Source organism: Leucopleurus acutus, assembly GCF_964270905.1.
Source record: "Leucopleurus acutus genome assembly, chromosome: 19".
NCBI lineage: Eukaryota > Metazoa > Chordata > Mammalia > Artiodactyla > Delphinidae > Leucopleurus > Leucopleurus acutus.
This window is the reverse complement of record NC_139161.1, coordinates 9745341-9762970: the sequence shown is the minus strand read 5'-3', so window position 1 is coordinate 9762970 and position 17630 is coordinate 9745341. Positions and strand designations below refer to the sequence as shown.

The window sequence follows — 17630 nt, the reverse complement described above, 5'->3', positions numbered from 1 at the left end:
CGTCACCATAAAAATCTCAATTCTCTCCCAATTAATCTACAGATTCAAAGCAATCCCATTCAAAATCCTAAAAGGCTGGGGTGGGTGGGATATAGTGGGAGGGAGTGGGGAATTGTCCTGCAACATATGAAGGCTTATTATAAAGAGGTAATGATGAGGAAAGTGATATTGGAGCTACTATGAGAAATTATATCAGTACAACAGAAAGTCCCCAGACAGACCCATGTGTATATGGAAACTTGATCTATGACAAAACTGGCATTGCATACATATCAATGCGGGAAGATGGATTCTTTCCTAAAAAGAGCACAGAGATATTGGGGCATCTCCAGAAGAAGAAATAGAAACGACCGAAAAATATAAGAAACAAACACAAACTCTCAGTAATCAGGCAATGAAAAGACATTTAATGCCATCAGTGGGCAAAATTAATACACCTGATAATACCTCTGGAGCGACCTGATCTTTCATCCACTGCAGAGTTTTATTTCATTGTTGTAAAAGTTATAATAGGTATATATGTTGTTTAGGGATACATACCTATTTGCTAAAATTATAAAATCAAGCAGGAGAATGATTATTAACGCAACATTCAAGATTGTGATTACCTCTTGGGATGGGAGGGAATTGGGAAGAGGGAGGAGTAGCAAAAGAGCTTTCAGGAGAACAGGGCTAAGGTTTTAGTTCTTAAGCTGGGAGGCATATATAGATTTAGATATCTTAATAAATAAAAGATTTGAAGAATTTACAATAATAACAGTATATATGGTGCATGGAACAAATGAATTCAAGAAGGTTCCCCCCCCCCAAAAGAAATGCAGAACCATGTTCAGCACATTTCCATTTTTTTAATAAGGTAATTTAATATATGTGTTTATGATTAGTTTGTGTGTCATAAAATACCTCTAGGAAGAAACTAGTAATAGTGATTGCCTCTGGGCAGGGAATGCAGAACGGGACCGGGGGTTGTTTTTCACTGTGCACCATTTATATAATTTGAATTTTTCCCTTGTGCATCTGTAAGCTCTTGGGAGACACGAGGCTGTTTGCAGGCAGCGAAAGGCTGAATCAGGTGCAGACCTGCAGAGCACTGAGGCACCCTCCTAGTCAAGCTCTTGGGTGACGCGCCACTGCTACCAGGTTTTTTCAGGATTTCTGAAATAGGCACATTGCAGGACTTGGGGGGTGAAGGGCCAGGATACCTTTTAACACTTCCATTAAAACAGCCCCGGGGGCTGGGGAGGAGACTGGCAAAACGAGATGAATCAGAGACCCTGATTTGGGAGAGGATTCGTTGATTGCCAACCAGTGGCAGCGAAACCTCCACCCCATCCCCAGGACCCTCCACCTCCCAGGACAGTACAGCCTGTAGATCTGATCTTTGCTTTGGAAACGGATCAACATTCCGATGTGGCCGATTAGAAGAGCCAAGGAGAGGGGCTCTCCGAGAATGAGGGTGGCAGAAAGGGGCCCACGCTTCTCTGCCTCCAGGAGAGGGGTCCTGTAATTTCAGCTCGAGGAATGATAACCCCTTCCTCATAGCCTTCATCCCACCCCCTTCCCATTTTGCCTTGGCCAACGTTCCGGAATAACGCAGCGGAGATAGCCTGCGGGTGGGCGCAGACTCCAGCGCCCCTCCCTCCGTTCTATCCCCTGGCTGGCGGCTCCTCCTCCCGGACCCGCTCGCTGAGCAGCAAAAACTACAACTCCCAGCAGCCGACTCGGCGACCGGCGCGCAGCCGCAGAGCAGAGGCTGCCGGGAGCGTGTTGCCCGGAGGCGGGGCGAGCACGCCGGGCGGAAGTCGGCCGCTCGCTAGGTCCCGGCACTTCCCGCAGCGAGGCCCCGCCGCCCGCGGGCCCCGGAGGCAGCCCGCACCGGGTGAGTGACGGCCTGCCCGCGGCCGCCGGCGCCCGCCGCCTCCTCCGACCCCGCCGCGTCCCGACCCCGGCCCCGCAGGATCCCTCCCCATCTGACTGAGCGGGGCCCCTGCCCCCTGACGCGCTGACTGTGGTGGGACGCCTCCCTCTGACTCTCGAGAAACTGTCCTCTTCTCCCGACTGGTGGCGGACACCTCCTCTCTCTGACTTGTAAGACTCTTACTTCCTCTGACTTGCGGGACACCTCCCCCCCTCTGACTTATGAGATACCTATCCCGTCTGACGGCGGCACTCCTACCCTTTCTGACTGCAGGACTCAGACTTGCAAGACTCCCCCCCGCCCCAACCCCCGACTTGTGCACACCTCCCCGCTCTGACTAGGGTGGGACATCACCCCCTCTGACCCTGAAGGACGCATTTCCTTTCTGACGCTTAACTATCCTTGAGAACGACCCTCCCCTGCCTGCTGTGATTTCATTGCTGCTCCTCTGACCTACGCAGGGCCTCTCCTAACCAGTTAGGGAGCCCTCCCCTCTCTGACTGGCACTTTGTCATACCTGCAGCAGGCCAGCCTTCCCCACCCCAGCAGGCCTTCCTCTCCTTCCCTTCAGCACTTTTCTTCCTTTTGCACCCAAACTGTGCATCCTCCCCTCTCCCCTCCTCCCAGCCTCCATCTGGCCTGGATGGGCACCATCCCTGGGACAGGCACCTCTTGCCCATCCTTGCCGCTTGGTGCCTCTCCCTTGCCCTCATGTCCCTAGGCTTGGCAGGCACCTGCACCTGCGCTCACCCTTCTGTCTGCCAGGCACATCTTTTCCCGGGCACCTGCGTGTCCCCCAGGAGACCAGTGTCCCTTAGCACTCTTGCTCCATTTTGCCTGCCTGTCTCGCGGTACGTGCTTGACATCTTTTCCCACCACGTTCTCAACAGATTGTAGGTTTGGGAGCGCGCATCTCCTGGTGTCGACTGAATCTTGCTGGCTCTTCAGTGTAAGGACCAAAACTTGACCAAAGCGTGGGGTCACGGGGGGTCCATGAGAAGGAAGCCAGTGCTGCAGTCCTTCAGGAGCCTGGGGCGGGGGGTGTCTCTGCAGCCTCTCCCTCCTCTCCCTTTGAGGAGCTTGATTGAGAAAGATCTTCCTGGATTAGGCTGTGGGCCCTCCTCCAGCCCCCAGCCCCACCCCACAGGCCTCTCAGTGGAACGGCCCAGCCTGAGCCTGTGGGCATGGTGGGGCACCTCCCAGAGCAACCAGCAGCCTCCCCGGGGGGGGGGGGGCCCTCCCTGCCGGCCTCAATGAGCCCTCTGTTCGGCCTGAGAGGCACACTGACTGGCCAGCCCCTCCCTCTGCACTTGGTAGGGGCTGCGTCCTGAGAGTGTCTTCGGGAGAGGACTCAGGGGAAGTGTAGATTTGTTCAGGAGCTGTCATGAGGCCACTGCAGTGGTCTGGGAACAGGATTCTCTGTCTTCTCACTCTTTCTCATCCAAATTTCTCATCTGCTCACAGAAGGCACTGTGATGTCACAGGGTGGTGGAGGAAATCCCGTGCGTGCGAGTATACTTTGTGCCACCATATGATCTGATCGTTTGATACCTTCTGTTAGCTGAAAGTCTCCTATCTTCCCCCTAAAGATGTTCACCAAATGTAGGTCACACCTTTTTTTCATAGCCCACAGCAGTGTCATAGACTTTAGACCGTTGATACTTGAGGGATTTTTTACATGCCGGTCTGACGGCACCCTGAGCATGTGCCAGGCATTCCCGAGCCACAGAGGCAGGGAGGGAGGGACCCAGGGTGCAGGAGGAGCGGCTGTGTCCACCCCACTCCCTGAATGTGGCCTTTGAGGTGAGCACTTGGAGGCTGCCGCAGACACACGCCCCTTTCATCTGAGTCGCGGGACTTCCCAGGCAGCAATGTGGCCATCCTCATGGCAGCTGTGGGCGGGCGGGGGGTGGGGGGGGGGTGGGGTAGGTGGATCAATGCCCTAGTGTTTTCTCCTTCAAAAACAAGAGTATCTCAGCTCTGGGAATGTGGTCCAGAGTCCTGAAATAGCTCTGCACTATGATAAGGAAGTCATTTCTCTATTGTTCAGATGTTTGTGGAATGGTACCTAGGACACAGAAAAAAAAAAAAAGCCAGTGATTATTCTTTTCCCTCCAGTAACACTCCGGACTGTGGAGATTCCCGGAAAGATCTTATTAAATGCCAACATTAGGGGAATCTAAAACTTTCATATTGATCTTTAAGGACTTTTATGTTGATTTTCCTTTTTATTAGACCAAGGTGATCAATTAGGAAAAAATAATCCTGATAATAGAGAAATCTGTTTGGGAAGATGTTCGGTTTTCTCTTTTTCTACAGTTTTTTTTTTTTTTTTTTTGAATCCTACGTGTTTCTCTGTAGTAAGTCCAGTCACTAAGTGGAACTCACAGCTCCAGGTTCTGAAGCAGAGCCCTACTTCCATTCGTGCTCAGCCGGCAGGATGGGTCGTGGGGAATGAGGCCGGAGTAGGGCTCCAGATGGCAGTGTGCAGACGAGGCCAGACCAGATGCAGCTACGGTTACTGGCGGTGTGAGAGTGAGGGTGAGGTTGGAGCCCACCCAGAAGGGCTCCAAGGGGTCCCAAGGGTTGAATGAGTCCCAGTGATGATGGCCACTGAGAAAGGTGGGGGAGAAGATGGGTTCTTGCAAGTGCACCTCCACTGTGGGAGCAAGCCCTGACTCAGGTCGATCGTGGGGTGATTGTGTCCCCATATTTGTGGGCTCTCTGGGAAGCAACCCCAATGATGTGTGGTTTTGTTTGGGACCTCACTTCCAACTGGGAAGATAACTTTTTGCTAAAAATCCTCCAAGTATAACATTAACGATACAACTGAAGCTCACGCAGCCCTACTGTGGTGGGATAACTGCAGAACTGTGGATGGACCTGACACTGTGCCGCCTGCCCCAGAGACAGAGCCATGTGTGAATGGCCCTGCCCCTTGGGAAAAGCTGGAGGTTCTTTCCCTGTCTCCCTCCTTGTGGTTGGCAGAATAATGCCCCCCCAAGGTGTCCACATCCTGACCCCCCAGAATCTACAAATGTATCACGTGACGAAGGGAGATTAAGGTAGCAGACAGAATTAAGCTTGTTAACCGGCAACCTTTAAATAGGGAAATCATCCTGGATTATTCAGGTGGTCCCAGTGTAATCACAGGGTCTTTAAAAGTGGAAGAGGGAGACAGGAGAACTTCAGAGGGAAATGATGGCAGGAAGGCTAGAGGGATGCAATATTGCCGGCTTTGAAGGTAGAGGAGGGGGCCGTGAAATGTGGACGGCCATGAGAAGCTGGAAAAGGCCAGGAAGCAGATTCTCCACCAGCCCCTCAGGAGGGGACACAGCCCTTGATTTTAGTGAGACCCACGTCAGACTTCTGTCCTGCAAGACTAAAAAGTTTGTGGTGTTTAAGCTGCTGAGTCTGCAGTGATTTGTCACAGCAGCAGCAGAAAACGAACTCACTCCTCTTGGGTAGCGACTTCAAAACAAGACAGAGGGCTGAAAACTAAGTTATCTCAAAGTGTATTTAACTGGATTCAGTAAGCAGTTGTGAATGCCTGTTTGCAGAGAAGGAGAGGAGTCAGGGGAGGTGCAGAGTTAGGTAGCACGCAGAGTCAGCCCTGACCTCAGGAGTCCCTAAAGGACATACTGGACTACTGGGACCTTTTCCTTCCTCCCTGGTTTCCTTCTGCTGCCCACCCTGTCCAAATTTGAAATGGACTTTTCAAATACAAAATAGTAAGCCTTGGCGAGTCCAGAACAGAAGAATGCCATGAATCAGGTCACATTCTCAAGGAGCTGAGACACATCACCCGCATCCTTTGAGATGCTGTCTCGCTGCGGCTTTGAAGCCCTTGGCCTCTGTCTTTGCAGCCCCAAAGAGTCAGTGATGTCGACGGGATTAGCTCTTGACTTTCTAACCAGGAAGTGCCCTTGGGCAGTGAGCAGAGCAGGAACTCTGAGGCCCGTCTGCTGTCTGGATGCCGCTCTCCGGGACCCTTCAGATCAGAGACCAAGGCAGGGAAGGGAAGGCAGCTGCTCTGCAGGAGTGAGAGGCTGGGAGGAGAGTGGCCGCCACTCTGGGCGACAGGGAGCTGGGAGGGGCCTCCTGTAGCTTCCTGCCTCCCTAGATCCTGAAGGGGAGGAGTTTTGCCCTGGCAGCTGTCACTAAACCTGTTTGCCCTGCCACCTGTCACACCCGTGTTCCTAAAGGAAGCTACAGAAAGAGGCCCTCAGCTGTGTCCAGAGTTGCCGCCCGCTTTTGTCTAAGCCCTGCTAAGTCCAGTGGCGAAAGGCGCAAGGATGGCCCGTGGAGGTAGGGGTGTCGGAGCCCGTCCTCATTCTTAACCGTAACCACACCTCGGAGGGGCTCCTGCTTCTGGGTTGGGGAGGTGGCGTCACCCTGGACAGACATGCAGGAAGAGGTCGTACCGCCTTCCTTGGGCCTGGGAACCCACTAGCAAGTGGACAGACCCCAATGCCACCCCTGGCTGTTTCAGGCCTGTTTTCTAAGGAAGTTTGACAGAAACCGGAAAAGCATGAGTGTCAGTGAGCCGTTCTTGATACCCACCCTAAAGAGGGGGGACCGGGAAGGAAATTAGGACTTGAGCCTCCTGGATGGTTGTTGCCCCTTGACAATCAGCGACTTATTTCTGTGGATGTTGCAGTGGGGATGGCGATGGAGAAGGAAGCCAGCAGGGGTGCCGTGCCCTGGGGTTTCTGAGCAGGAGAGGACTTGGCTGCAGGGCCCCTCAACAGGCGAGTCTGGCTGGTGAAAGAGCCTGTGACTTTTTACTGCAGCAACTCGGTTCCAGTTTCCCGGGTTATATAAAGTCAGCCCATCATGCTGCACGTGGTGGGACTGACAAACTTTTGTTACACTAAAGGAGACATTTAACCTGCGTAGTGTTTGGAGGTGCGTGGGCAGGGGGAGAAGCGTCAGCCCGGCCCTACTGGGAGCACCTTTGTCCATTTCACCTCTCACCTGCGCTGGCTCGTTTCTCTTGGTTCTCGTGGTTTGGTTTGGTTTGGTTTGGTTTTTTAATGAAAATGCAAGCTCTCGCTTGGCACCAGACCTCCAGCAACAAGACACTACAGGCAGCTCGCCATCAGTTTTAGGTGATAAACCAGCAGACCGTGGCATGGCGTGAAAATGCATGTGATTGTAAACTTTCTTTTCTACAAAATAAAAGTAATTCCTTGGGATCCTAAAGGAGGGATGGAGACCAAGGTTGGGCTTTGATCCAGTGGTGAAGCTAAAGGGATTTTCTGGAAGGCAGCCTGAGTTCTCCTGTCACTGAGAGCAATTGAATGATTGTTTATTTAACAAAAGATGATCGAACCCCAGGTGTCCTTAGGTCTTGGGAGCCAACCTGACTGAGCAGAGCCCCTTCGCTCCTGGGCTCAGAGTCAAGTGGGGAGGCTGTGGACCGGATCGCAGCCAGACAGATGGCAGAGCCCCTGCCCAGAGAGAGGCCTCACACAGAGGCGCGGCAGGCACATCAGGGGTGCGTTGGTTTCTAGGGCTGCCCTGACAGATCACCACAAACTTGCTGGCTGAAAAGAACACATGGTGACACATCTTCACTGGCCCTCGTAGTTCTGGAGGCCAGAAGTCCATCTGAATGTCATTTCACTGGGCTGAAATCATGGTGTGGGCAAGGCCACGCTCCCACTGAAGGCGCCAGGGGGCAATCCGTCCTCTCCTCTTTCCAGCTTCTGGGGGTCCCCCGCGTTTCTTGGCTGTGGGCCTCTTCTTAGTCATCGAGTCTCCCTCTGTCTCCCTTCCGTGACATGTCACATTTGCGGCCCCACCTGGATAATCTCCCCATTGCAAGGCCCTTGACTTGCTCTCATCTGCAGAGTCTCTGTTGCCGTAGAAGGAGACAGTCACAGGTTCTGGGATTCGGCCTGGGTGCCTCTGGGACCAGAGTCAGCCCCCCCGCAGGAGGGACGCTTACTGGTGGGGGAAGGGCACTTCATAGACGCAGGGCAGGAGGGGGAAGGGACAGCGGAGGCATGACTCTCATGGGACAACCAGGGACTTCTAGGTGGTTCCGTGTGGCCGGGTGGAGAAGGCATCCCAGGCAGGGCTTCAGCACACGGATCGTGGGATCGCAGACAACATGCTGTGTGTGGGGAGCGCACGCGAGGCGATGAGGCTTTCCCTGCAGGCTGCGGAGCTTGTCCTTTAGCAGGAAGGCGTTGGGGGCTAGTAAAGCTTCACTTTTTAGGAAAATCTTTCTGTCAGTTGTGTGCAGGATAGATTGGGGAGGGTCTAGCCTGGGGATCTGTTCCTGGGGGGGAAAGAGCATGGGTATTCTCAGCTTTGCAGGCTGTCCAGGTCACTGACTCTGCAGCCATGCCTGGTGCTTGCAGGGATGGGCAGGCACCTAGCCAGCTTTGCCTGCAAAGCTGCACCCCCCCCAGCAGGTGGGCGAAGGTGCTAGTAAAGTGAGGAACAAAGCAGCCAGCCAGTGGCAGGCAGTCAGCGCCAAGGCCTACAGCATCTGAGCCAGCGGCCGTGGCGCTGGGAAGCCAGCACGTCACAGACACAGTCCACACGTGGAGAGACGGAGGCCCAGAGAAGCCAGGGCACTTGTCTGAGGTCATGCGGCTGGTAAGTGGCAGAACTCAGGTTGGACCCGGACGGTCTGGGTCATCAGGAGGCCAAGGTGAGACAGGACCAGGGCAGAGGCCGTGGGGGTGGGAATCCAGAGCTGGGGTACAGACGGGTGAGGGGACCTGGCACCTGCCTGGATGTGAGGAAGTGAGTGATTTTGACTGAGGATGGCCCCTGAGGGCTGGGAGTGCCCTCAGCCAGCAGTATGTTCCTGAGGGGAACCTGCTCCGGCCACAGGAAGCTCGGCAGCTGGGCTCCTAGCCTGGATTCCGGGGGAAGATTCAGGCTCGGAAGATGTGGATTCAGGAGAAGAGGTGGGTGGCAGGGAAGGGGCCAGCCTTGGGGGCTGAGAAGAGACAGGCAGGAGGAGGACCACAGACAGGTCACAACTCACATCCCTGTGCCTGCTGGCAGGAGGTGCAACAAGACACCCTACGGGCTGATCTCGGGGCTGGGCCCCCAGAGCAGGCCTGTCGGTGGGTCATCTCCGGGGGCAGGGGGCAGACCCTGGCATGGACGGGAGAGTGAATGCTGTTCCAGGATGGTGAGGGGGGGGGGAACAGAGGTGTCACAGGGTGGGGGCGGGCTCTCCATTCATTCGTAGATTCATGGGTTCACCTTCATCCACTAACATACTGAGCGCTTTCAGTGTACCTGCGAGTGTAATCTGGAGATAGAGCGGTGACTCGGATGGGAGATTTGGACCAGTCCAGATGGCGGGAAGGAACCAGAAGAGGAGGCAGGGCTGCACTGAGCCTGAGCAGGAGGCGCTCCTCCCGGACCAGGGCTGGGTGGCCGGCGGGCTCCACTGGCTCCTGGACCGTGGCCTCAGATTCTCTGCTGGGTGCGAGTGGGTGGAAGATGGGACAGGATCACTGGTGACAGTGAGGATAGTGACTCAGGGACGGGGAGAGGGTTGACCGGGGGCGGTGAGGACGCCACATCGCAATGGCGACACATCTTCACTGGCAGACAGTGTGTCCACCGCACCTGCGGCTCTGTGACCAGGAGGCAACTCGACCATCAGGGACTGATCCAGGGCCATGGGCTTGCGCGTAACTAAGGTGGGGCTCAGGGGCAAGACGCTGAGGGGCTGCTCAGGAAGTGGGTGTATTTTTCACTCCTTCAGCACTGGATGCTGTGGGGTAGAGGGTGGGCGGGCACAGGGTGGGCAGGGAAGTCCTTCTGAGGAGGTGAAAGCGAGACAGCCAGGAGCCGGGGCGGGAGGATGGCAAGCCCTGTCTGGGGGACGAGGGCCGGCTGGGCCATCGGGACAGAAGGGAGGCTGGCGTGGCCAGTCGCTGGGGAGGGGTGAGGGCTGGCAGGGGTCGTGTAAGTAGCCAGGGTTTGCTCACGAAGCAGGGAATGATGTGGCCAGAGGGACTGGCTTGAATAGCAGGTGTCACTGGCTGCGGGGCACCAGTGGCTGTCAGGGAGGGGAGTGGCAGCAGGGGCTGGAGGGCGGCCTGTGTGGTTGCAGTGAGAAGGGGCCGTGAGAGCAGATGGGAGCCGATGGGGAGGAGAGGGGTGGCCGGATTGCTAGGGCCTGCTGGCGGAGCAGGTGCTGCGAGGAGGGGAACCAGGGCTGTGCCTAGGCTTTTCGAGGTGGTGGTGGTTCATAACTTACTGTCAAAGTATGTTCAGGTGGAAAGTTCCACCTCCCAAGGTTTCGATGAAAGTTTTGACCAGGGCAACTGCAGTTATGGCCGTCCTCCATCACCACCTCTGTTCCTGTGGGGGGAGGATTTGTGGGCGAGTGCATGTTAGAAATCCAGGCAGAATTCTGACTGGGAGGCGAGATGCAGGAGTTGAGAGCTCCGTGGTGACGCTGGGCTGGACGTGGGCACAGGGCAGCTTTGGCCTGGCTGTGCTTTTGAAGCCTCGGTTTGGCGAGACCAGAGGAGGGGCTGGGACTCCTGTTTCTCCCGCGGAGTCCTCAGTGACCAGCTTGCAGCTGCATGGCAACTTGGGGGGCTGCTTCCTGGGGGAGAAGGGAGCCCTCTCCCAGGAGGGGAGCTGGGAGCCAGTGCCCAGGGAAGGAGAGGAAGGCTCCGAGGCCGTTCTGCAGGGCCCCACGCGTCTTGCTTCCTCCTTAGAAGTCACTTTTCTGCACTTGACCCTGTGGCGGAAACCTAAGAATGTCCAAAAAACAAGGGAAGGGGAAGGCCTGGTTTCCGTGTGGACCCGTTGCTGTGATTTTCCATCCTAGGAGCGGGGCCGCATGCTCTGCATTTGGGGGGCAAAGGGTGGGGGGTGACACAGAGCCGCCAGATCCCCGTGAGACCCCACAGCCTTCCCAGCTGCTGCCTGGTGGAGGGAGGGGCATCTGCACGGAAAGTCACACGGTTGGTTGTTTTGGGGGCCAAGGCAGAAATGCTCCATGGCCCGAGGGAAGTTTCTCAGGCTGAGACCTACTGAGTTACAGCTGGAGGCCGAGACTGAGAGCGGCCGAGGGCTGGCGTTCTGCTGATTCCGCCCCGGAGACAGCGCCGGCCTGGTGCCGCTGTGGCCTCGCTGAGCTGCGTGCTCTATGCCGGGGACAGGAGCTGCTGTTCCTGGCCGCTACAACCCGCTCTGGAGCTGTGCCTCGAGCTGTGCCCAGGGAATGGGCTGTGGCGAGCACGCTGTCCTTGGAGCCGACACGCTGGGCTCCAGTCGGTGAGGGCCCCTCAGACTCTGGTCCCTCAGCCATTTGCATTACAGAAAGACGCCAGGGGACGGACGTTGCCAAAACCAGAACTATTTTTGTTTGGATTGAATGTGTTTTATACTTACATTTGAATGTTACAGAAACGTAACCCAGGAGGAAGTAACAGCTTACTCACTCAGTGAGCATGCGTCTGCACTGTGCACTGTTCTAGGAGTTGGGGACACAGGTGAACAAACTGATAACTATAACATGATGTCAGGTGGTGACAGATGCCAGGGAAGGGGATGGAGAGTGCTGTCGTCGGGAGCAGAGCCGTCAGGGAGGGCTTCTTGGCTGAGGTGACCTTGGATTAAAATGCAGACCTGTACTCTCTCTGTTACCCTGTCCTGCCTGACCCCCACCCCACTCCCCAGCACGTGCTGCCCCTCCCGCAAGATTGCAAAGCACGGAACCTACACGGAACCTTCTCTCACCGAGCTTTCTGTCTTGCCAGCTGGGATAGAGGAGATGGAATAACATTGCTTTGGAAAGACTTTTCTTCTTGCTGAATAAGAGTAAACACAGATACTGCTAGAGTCGGGGTTTACTTAAGCCACGGAAGTAGTAATGGCACAGAGTCGCGGCAGTGCTCTTTACCCTGGTTGAGGCGGCCTCAGACCGCGTACCCTCACAGAAGTGGGAAGCGCTGTGCCTGGCCCGTCGCTGACTTCTCCTTTCCCCCTGGGTTGCAGGTCCCGCCTGCCCTTCAGTCTGATGCCCGTCCAGCCCTCCGACCCCCTGGAATGGAATGAGTCTATGCACTCCCTCCGGATCAGCGTGGGGGGCCTTCCCGTGCTGGCGTCCATGACCAAGGCCGCAGACCCCCGCTTCCGCCCCCGCTGGAAGGTGATCCTGCCATCCTTCCTGGGTGCCGCCGTCCTCTGGCTGCTCTACGCCCACCGCCCTCCTCCTGGCCGGCCCCCAGTGCCCAATGCCCACAACTGGAGGCTCGGCCAGGCATCCGCTGACCGGTACAATGACACCTACCCCCTATCAGCCCCCCAGAGGACACCGGGCGGGACTCGGTACAGAATCGCTGTCATTGCCGACCTGGACACGGAGTCAAGGGCCCAGGAGGAAAACACCTGGGTCAGTTACCTGAAGAAGGGCTATCTGACCCTGTCAGACAGTGGGGACAGGGTGGCCGTGGAGTGGGACCAAGGCCGCGAGGTCCTGGAGTCCCACCTGGCGGAAAAGGGGCGGGGCATGGAGCTGTCGGATCTGATTGTCTTCAATGGGAAGCTCTACTCCGTGGATGACCGGACAGGTGTTGTCTACCAGATCGAAGGCTCCAAGGCCGTGCCCTGGGTGATCCTGTCCGACGGCGACGGAACCGTGGGGAAAGGTCAGTCGGGCCATCTGTCCCCTGGGCTCGTTGCAGTGCTAGAGGACAGGTCCTGGGTCAGCCTCAGCGGGCTTGGTTTGCACACGTGTGCAGTGAAGCAGTCACGGGTCCAGAGGGAGGGGACGTCAGGGAGATCTAGTCTCCTCCCTGCCTCTGACCTGCGGCCCCCAGAGCGTGAGCAGAAGCCTCCGAGACCTCGGACCAAATCTGTGTCCAGGAGCGCGAGCTTCTGCTGGGGGCCTGCGGGGGAGGCAGGGCCTCTCCAGGAGCGGGGCTGGGCTCCGCCGCCGCTGCTCTCACTGCCCCCAGGAACCACCCCTTTCTGCGTCCTGCACCCTCCACATGCCTCACCTTTAAAGCCGGGTCGTCAGATTTTCTCATTTTGAACCAAGACTTTATTAAAAAGCAGACGTCTCCTTTCTGAAAACCCAGCAGAAGGAAGGTCTGTGTGAGCAGCAGTGACCGCCCCCCACCCCTTGAGTGGAATCTGGACCTCTGGCATCGGCTGTGCCCCACTGCTCTGCTGTTTGCCAGCAGGTGGATAGGAGAGCTGCGAGAGGGAGCCTGAGTGCCCAGAGCCTTCGGACAGGGCGGCAGGAGAGTTGGCACCAACTTCTGCGTGTGCCTGTGCCCTTGGGTGGGTCCGCACCTTCTAGAAAGCCAAACTCCACCGCAGGCGCCTGAGGTCAAAGGAGGAATCGCATTAACTCCCTGGGCCGCTGCCAGGCCCTACCCCGCCCCTCTTCCTCCCCCTCTCCTGGTGATAAAAATCTCTCCCAAGTGCTCAAGTCTGGGCAGGTTGGCAGGACTATCTCAGCCACCGTTTTATTGAAAGCATTGGCTGTCCGCTTCCTGCCTCAGGCTGTCAGGGCGTGTAGGGCACCATCCAGTAGTTCTGTTTGCCCCTTGGATAAAGGGAGCTCAGGGTTGCCCTGTGGTCCGTCATCCAGAGCCACCTGCAGAGAAGCATCTTGCAGGGAGGGTTGCAGCCCCAGCTCCTCGGGCTGGCAGGAAATTTGCAAAACATTTGCGAAGCAAGCACAATTTAGAGCACGGTGTAGGAACAGGTGAGAATACGCTAGAAGAACAAAGCACCCACACAGCCTTCAAAACTAAGCTCATAGTAAGTAAATCCGTCTAAGAAAACAAATACTGTTTGGCGTGGCTACCGTGAGCCCCCGCGCCAAGCCCCGCTTAGCTCTGGCCGCCTGCACAAAGTTGACTCAGGGATGTGTCAGGTGTGGCCTCAAGGACCGCAGGCGCGTTCTGTGCGACTGACACTTCCCTACACTTTCCTAGGATTGGGCGTAGTCTGAGTCGGGGCTGATGGCTCGAGAAACAGGGAGCTTGGGGTCCGCGGAGATTTGTGAGTGGAGGGTGGGCCTTTCTGGCTGTGCAGGGCGCAGCAGGGTTCACGTGGGTTGTGAGGCGGGTGGTCCCAGCAGGGTTTCTGGGGTGAGTTTGGGAGGAAGATGTGGGGGCTCCGGAGGGCCGGGAGAGAGAAGGGAGAGGCAGCAGGCAGAGGTGGCGCCCATCTGCGCCTCGTGAATGCCGTGGGGTCAGCGCTGAGAGGATCCCAACCGCCTACCCTCTGGGGTGGAGCTCCCAGCAGGCTGGCCTGGCCTCTGCTCTCTTGTCGCCGCCCCCAGGGACCTCTGACACCCAAGGCTGCGGACCCAGAGGGCTCTCTGCTCTTGCCTGACCAGACACACGGAGCCAGGCCAGCAGAGGGCTGGCCGTTGCCTCAGGCCCGCCCCCTGTCTCCCTGTCCCCAGGCTTCAAAGCCGAGTGGCTGGCTGTGAAGGACGAGCATCTGTATGTGGGCGGCCTGGGCAAGGAATGGACCACCGCCACGGGGGAGGTGCTGAACGAGAACCCGGAGTGGGTGAAGGTGGTGGGCTGCAGGGGCAGCGTGGACCACGAGAACTGGGTGTCCAGCTACAACGCCCTGCGGGCTGCTGCTGGGATCCGGCCGCCAGGTGAGAGCCAGGCCCGCGAGCGGGCGCTGCGCAAACGGGTGGCTGCGAGCATGCAGCCTCCACGTGTTGCTTGCTGAGCATGGGCTTCGCTTCTTCCTTGTTTGACGATTCAGCTGTCTCTGACGGTTGCTCCCACCAGGCCACTGGGTTCAGGGGCCAATGAGACATTTTTTCTCTCACCCCGACTCACCCAGACAGACGACCCGGCAGGCTCAGACAGCAGCCCCGTCTACAGCGTCCTCCCGGTCGCCACCCTGGGGTCAGGCCTCGCATCTGACGTGGTGGGAGCAGGTGCACAGAGCTTTGCTTCTTTGCCCTCGTTTCCAAGAGTCATGGTTTGTAGTGGGGATGGTGGTGCTTAGAGCGGCCTGGTCACCTCTAGGCCTGGGGCATGTGACTGAGGACATGGCTTCATGCCCAGATAGGCTCACTTCCCATACTTTTCTGCTTCGAGGCAGCCTCTCCCCACCTGCCCTGATCCATCTTCACAGATCGGACCTGCGTGTTCCTCGTGCCTCTTCCCCTGGCGCTCTCCTTTGCGCCACTTGAGTAGCACCAAGGAGGCGAAATACAGACAGACCTTGCAGCCATGGCTACTCGGCAGCGCTGGGGAAGCCGGCGAGGAAGGGTGGCCAGAGAGTGGCGCAGCAGAGACTCAGCGCGGCCCCGCGGGCTCTGTGCTGCTGTCCCGGGCTCAGTCACTCTGGACAGGTGGGAGCAAAGGCACATGGAAACCTAAAGAAAAGATGACGGTGACGCTGCCGGTGCCGGGCCGCTCGAGGGTCTGTGTGCAGGGGCGAGGCCGCCCTGGCTCTGGGGAGGGTGGGCGGTGACCGGTCTGTGTGTCCCCAGGCTACCTCATCCACGAGTCTGCCTGCTGGAGCGACACACTGCAGCGCTGGTTCTTCCTGCCGCGCCGCGCCAGCCATGAGCGCTACAGTGAGGAGGATGACGAGCGCAGGGGCACCAACCTGCTGCTGAGTGCTGCGCAGGACTTCGGCGACATCTCCGTCAGCCACGTGGGGGCGGTGGTCCCCACGCACGGCTTCTCCTCCTTCAAGTTCATCCCCAACACCGATGACCAGATCATCGTGGCCCTCAAGTCCGAGGAGGACAGCGGCCAGATCGCCACCTATATCATGGCCTTCACGCTCGACGGACGCTTCCTCCTGCCCGAGACCAAGATCGGGAGTGTGAAGTATGAGGGCATAGAGTTCATCTAAACTGGGAAAAATCAAGACGAGGAGCAAGGCTGGGGGGTGGACAGTTTTAAGCTACGTCAGGACTCAAATTTTATAAAACCCCGAGGACTGCACTTTTATGTGATGTTTAGTTTTGCTTTTTTATGTTTTTCCTCGAACTCTGAGGTGTATACCTGGCTTAGAGATTTCCAGAATTGGGAGCTCAGTCCCAGCCTGAGGTGTGGCTTCTCAGAGGGGAAGGGGCGGGGGTCTTGGGACTGCAGGCCGGACATTTCCCTGCACTGCCATCTGGTGGTATAATCTAGTCATTGCAGGCATCTTAATTTGGGGCCCATCCTCTGATTCAGCCCTTTCTTCCATCCGACCTACCTTTCTTTTCTCTCCATTTCTTCTTTTGTTCAATAAATATTTCTTGAGCTCCTACTGTGTGTCAAGCACTGTGCCCCTTCTGCGAACACAGCAGTGAGTCTGAAGCAGGCCTGCCAGTTAGGTGCTCCTGGGCTGCCCCCTTCTCTTCCTTCCTCGTGAGCCCCGGGCATTAAATCCACCCCTCCAGACCCCTGGAAAAGAACCTGTTTACGCTACAGGACATCACAGGGCCGTGAGAGCGAGGGCAGGCCTCCGGGAACGCCGCAGGTGCCCAAAGTGCTGCAAGAGGGGACGCAGGCCCACCATCTACGCCCCCATCAAACTTCTCCATTCAAGTGACCGACCCCGTTTTCTGCCTTCAGGAAAATTCTGCGGCTGTGTAGCACTTTGAAGTTTTACTATTAACTTATATTAATTAAAGTAATTTCCTTTCTTATAAAATGGAATTGGCAAATCTTATCAGAACAAAGTCTTGTAGTTAATAAATTCAATCCCAGCAGTGAAGGAAATGGTAATTAAGCAGTTACAGTTGGTCAGGCAAGTTTTCAACCCCTTCTAAGTCCTTGGTCAAAGGATACAAAGATAAGGATAAGGATACATTGCTGTTTTCTAGCAATTATCAGAAATTGCCTTTCCTTGGAAGACTTGCATGAATGACTTGAATTTGTATTTCCTGAGTCAAGTGGGGCCCTGGGTTCTGGCGAGCCTACACCCTGCCCCAGGCACTGGGGCTCCCTTACCCTGGAGGCTGTGGGCGAGGCCTGCCTGGCCCTGTGGTTTCTGTCCTAGCCTTTTATTTCTCCTCAGCCTCTTCTTCCTGGAAACTCTTCACAGAAACCTTGGTGTGTCTCAGTACCTGTGGCCTCTTCTCCACGCTCCAGGGTAAAGGCGGAGGGTTTGGGACAGAGGTCAGCCAGGACCAGAGCCTAGAAGGGCCATTGCCATCAGCCCACGGCGCCCCCTCGCCCAGAAGCTACCTCACCCCTCAGGAGGATGTAGGGTTCCTGATGGCTGGGAAGGGCTGTGTTGTAGGCCCTGGCTGCTACTGTGTGGACCCCCTGTCTCGCAGACTTTTCCCGCTTTGAAACTTTAATACAGATGCTAGGAGGGAACCCAGGAAGGATCCCTCATTCTTGTGCTGGTTGTCTGTTTCTTCCACTGTAAAAGAAACAGCAAAAGAACAGAAAACAAACCTTTGAACGTGACATGTTTCTCTGGAACTCAGCTCCCATTGGACACAGTCTGAAGGCCCAAGTCTTTTCTGACTTTGCCCAGCTGGGCTCCCTGACACGCCTCCTTGATAAACATCCATGAATGACATCAGGGCTGTGTGATATTAAAAATACAAAGATGGAATTAGGAAGATTGGAGGACTGGGGACAGTCACTGAGTTGAGATCCAAGACTCAGGTGCCCAGAAGCACCATTTTCACACAGTGATTTTCAAATATTTTAAAGCTAGCCTTTCCCCCCTGTATTCGCTGCTGTAAGCATAATGATTGTGTTCCTTCCTA

General features: G+C 56.3%; 1 protein-coding gene across 1 annotated transcript; it reads left to right on the top strand.

Moving 5' to 3' along the window:
- The first annotated feature begins 1790 nt into the window (after positions 1 to 1790).
- CANT1 (calcium activated nucleotidase 1) lies at positions 1791 to 17630 on the top strand. The gene is made up of 4 exons (XM_082860891.1): positions 1791 to 1879; positions 11915 to 12567; positions 14343 to 14546; positions 15399 to 17630. Exons 2-4 carry the CDS (start codon positions 11937 to 11939, stop codon positions 15767 to 15769), a joined length of 1206 nt encoding a protein of 401 aa, XP_082717017.1. The 5' UTR covers positions 1791 to 1879; positions 11915 to 11936; the 3' UTR covers positions 15770 to 17630.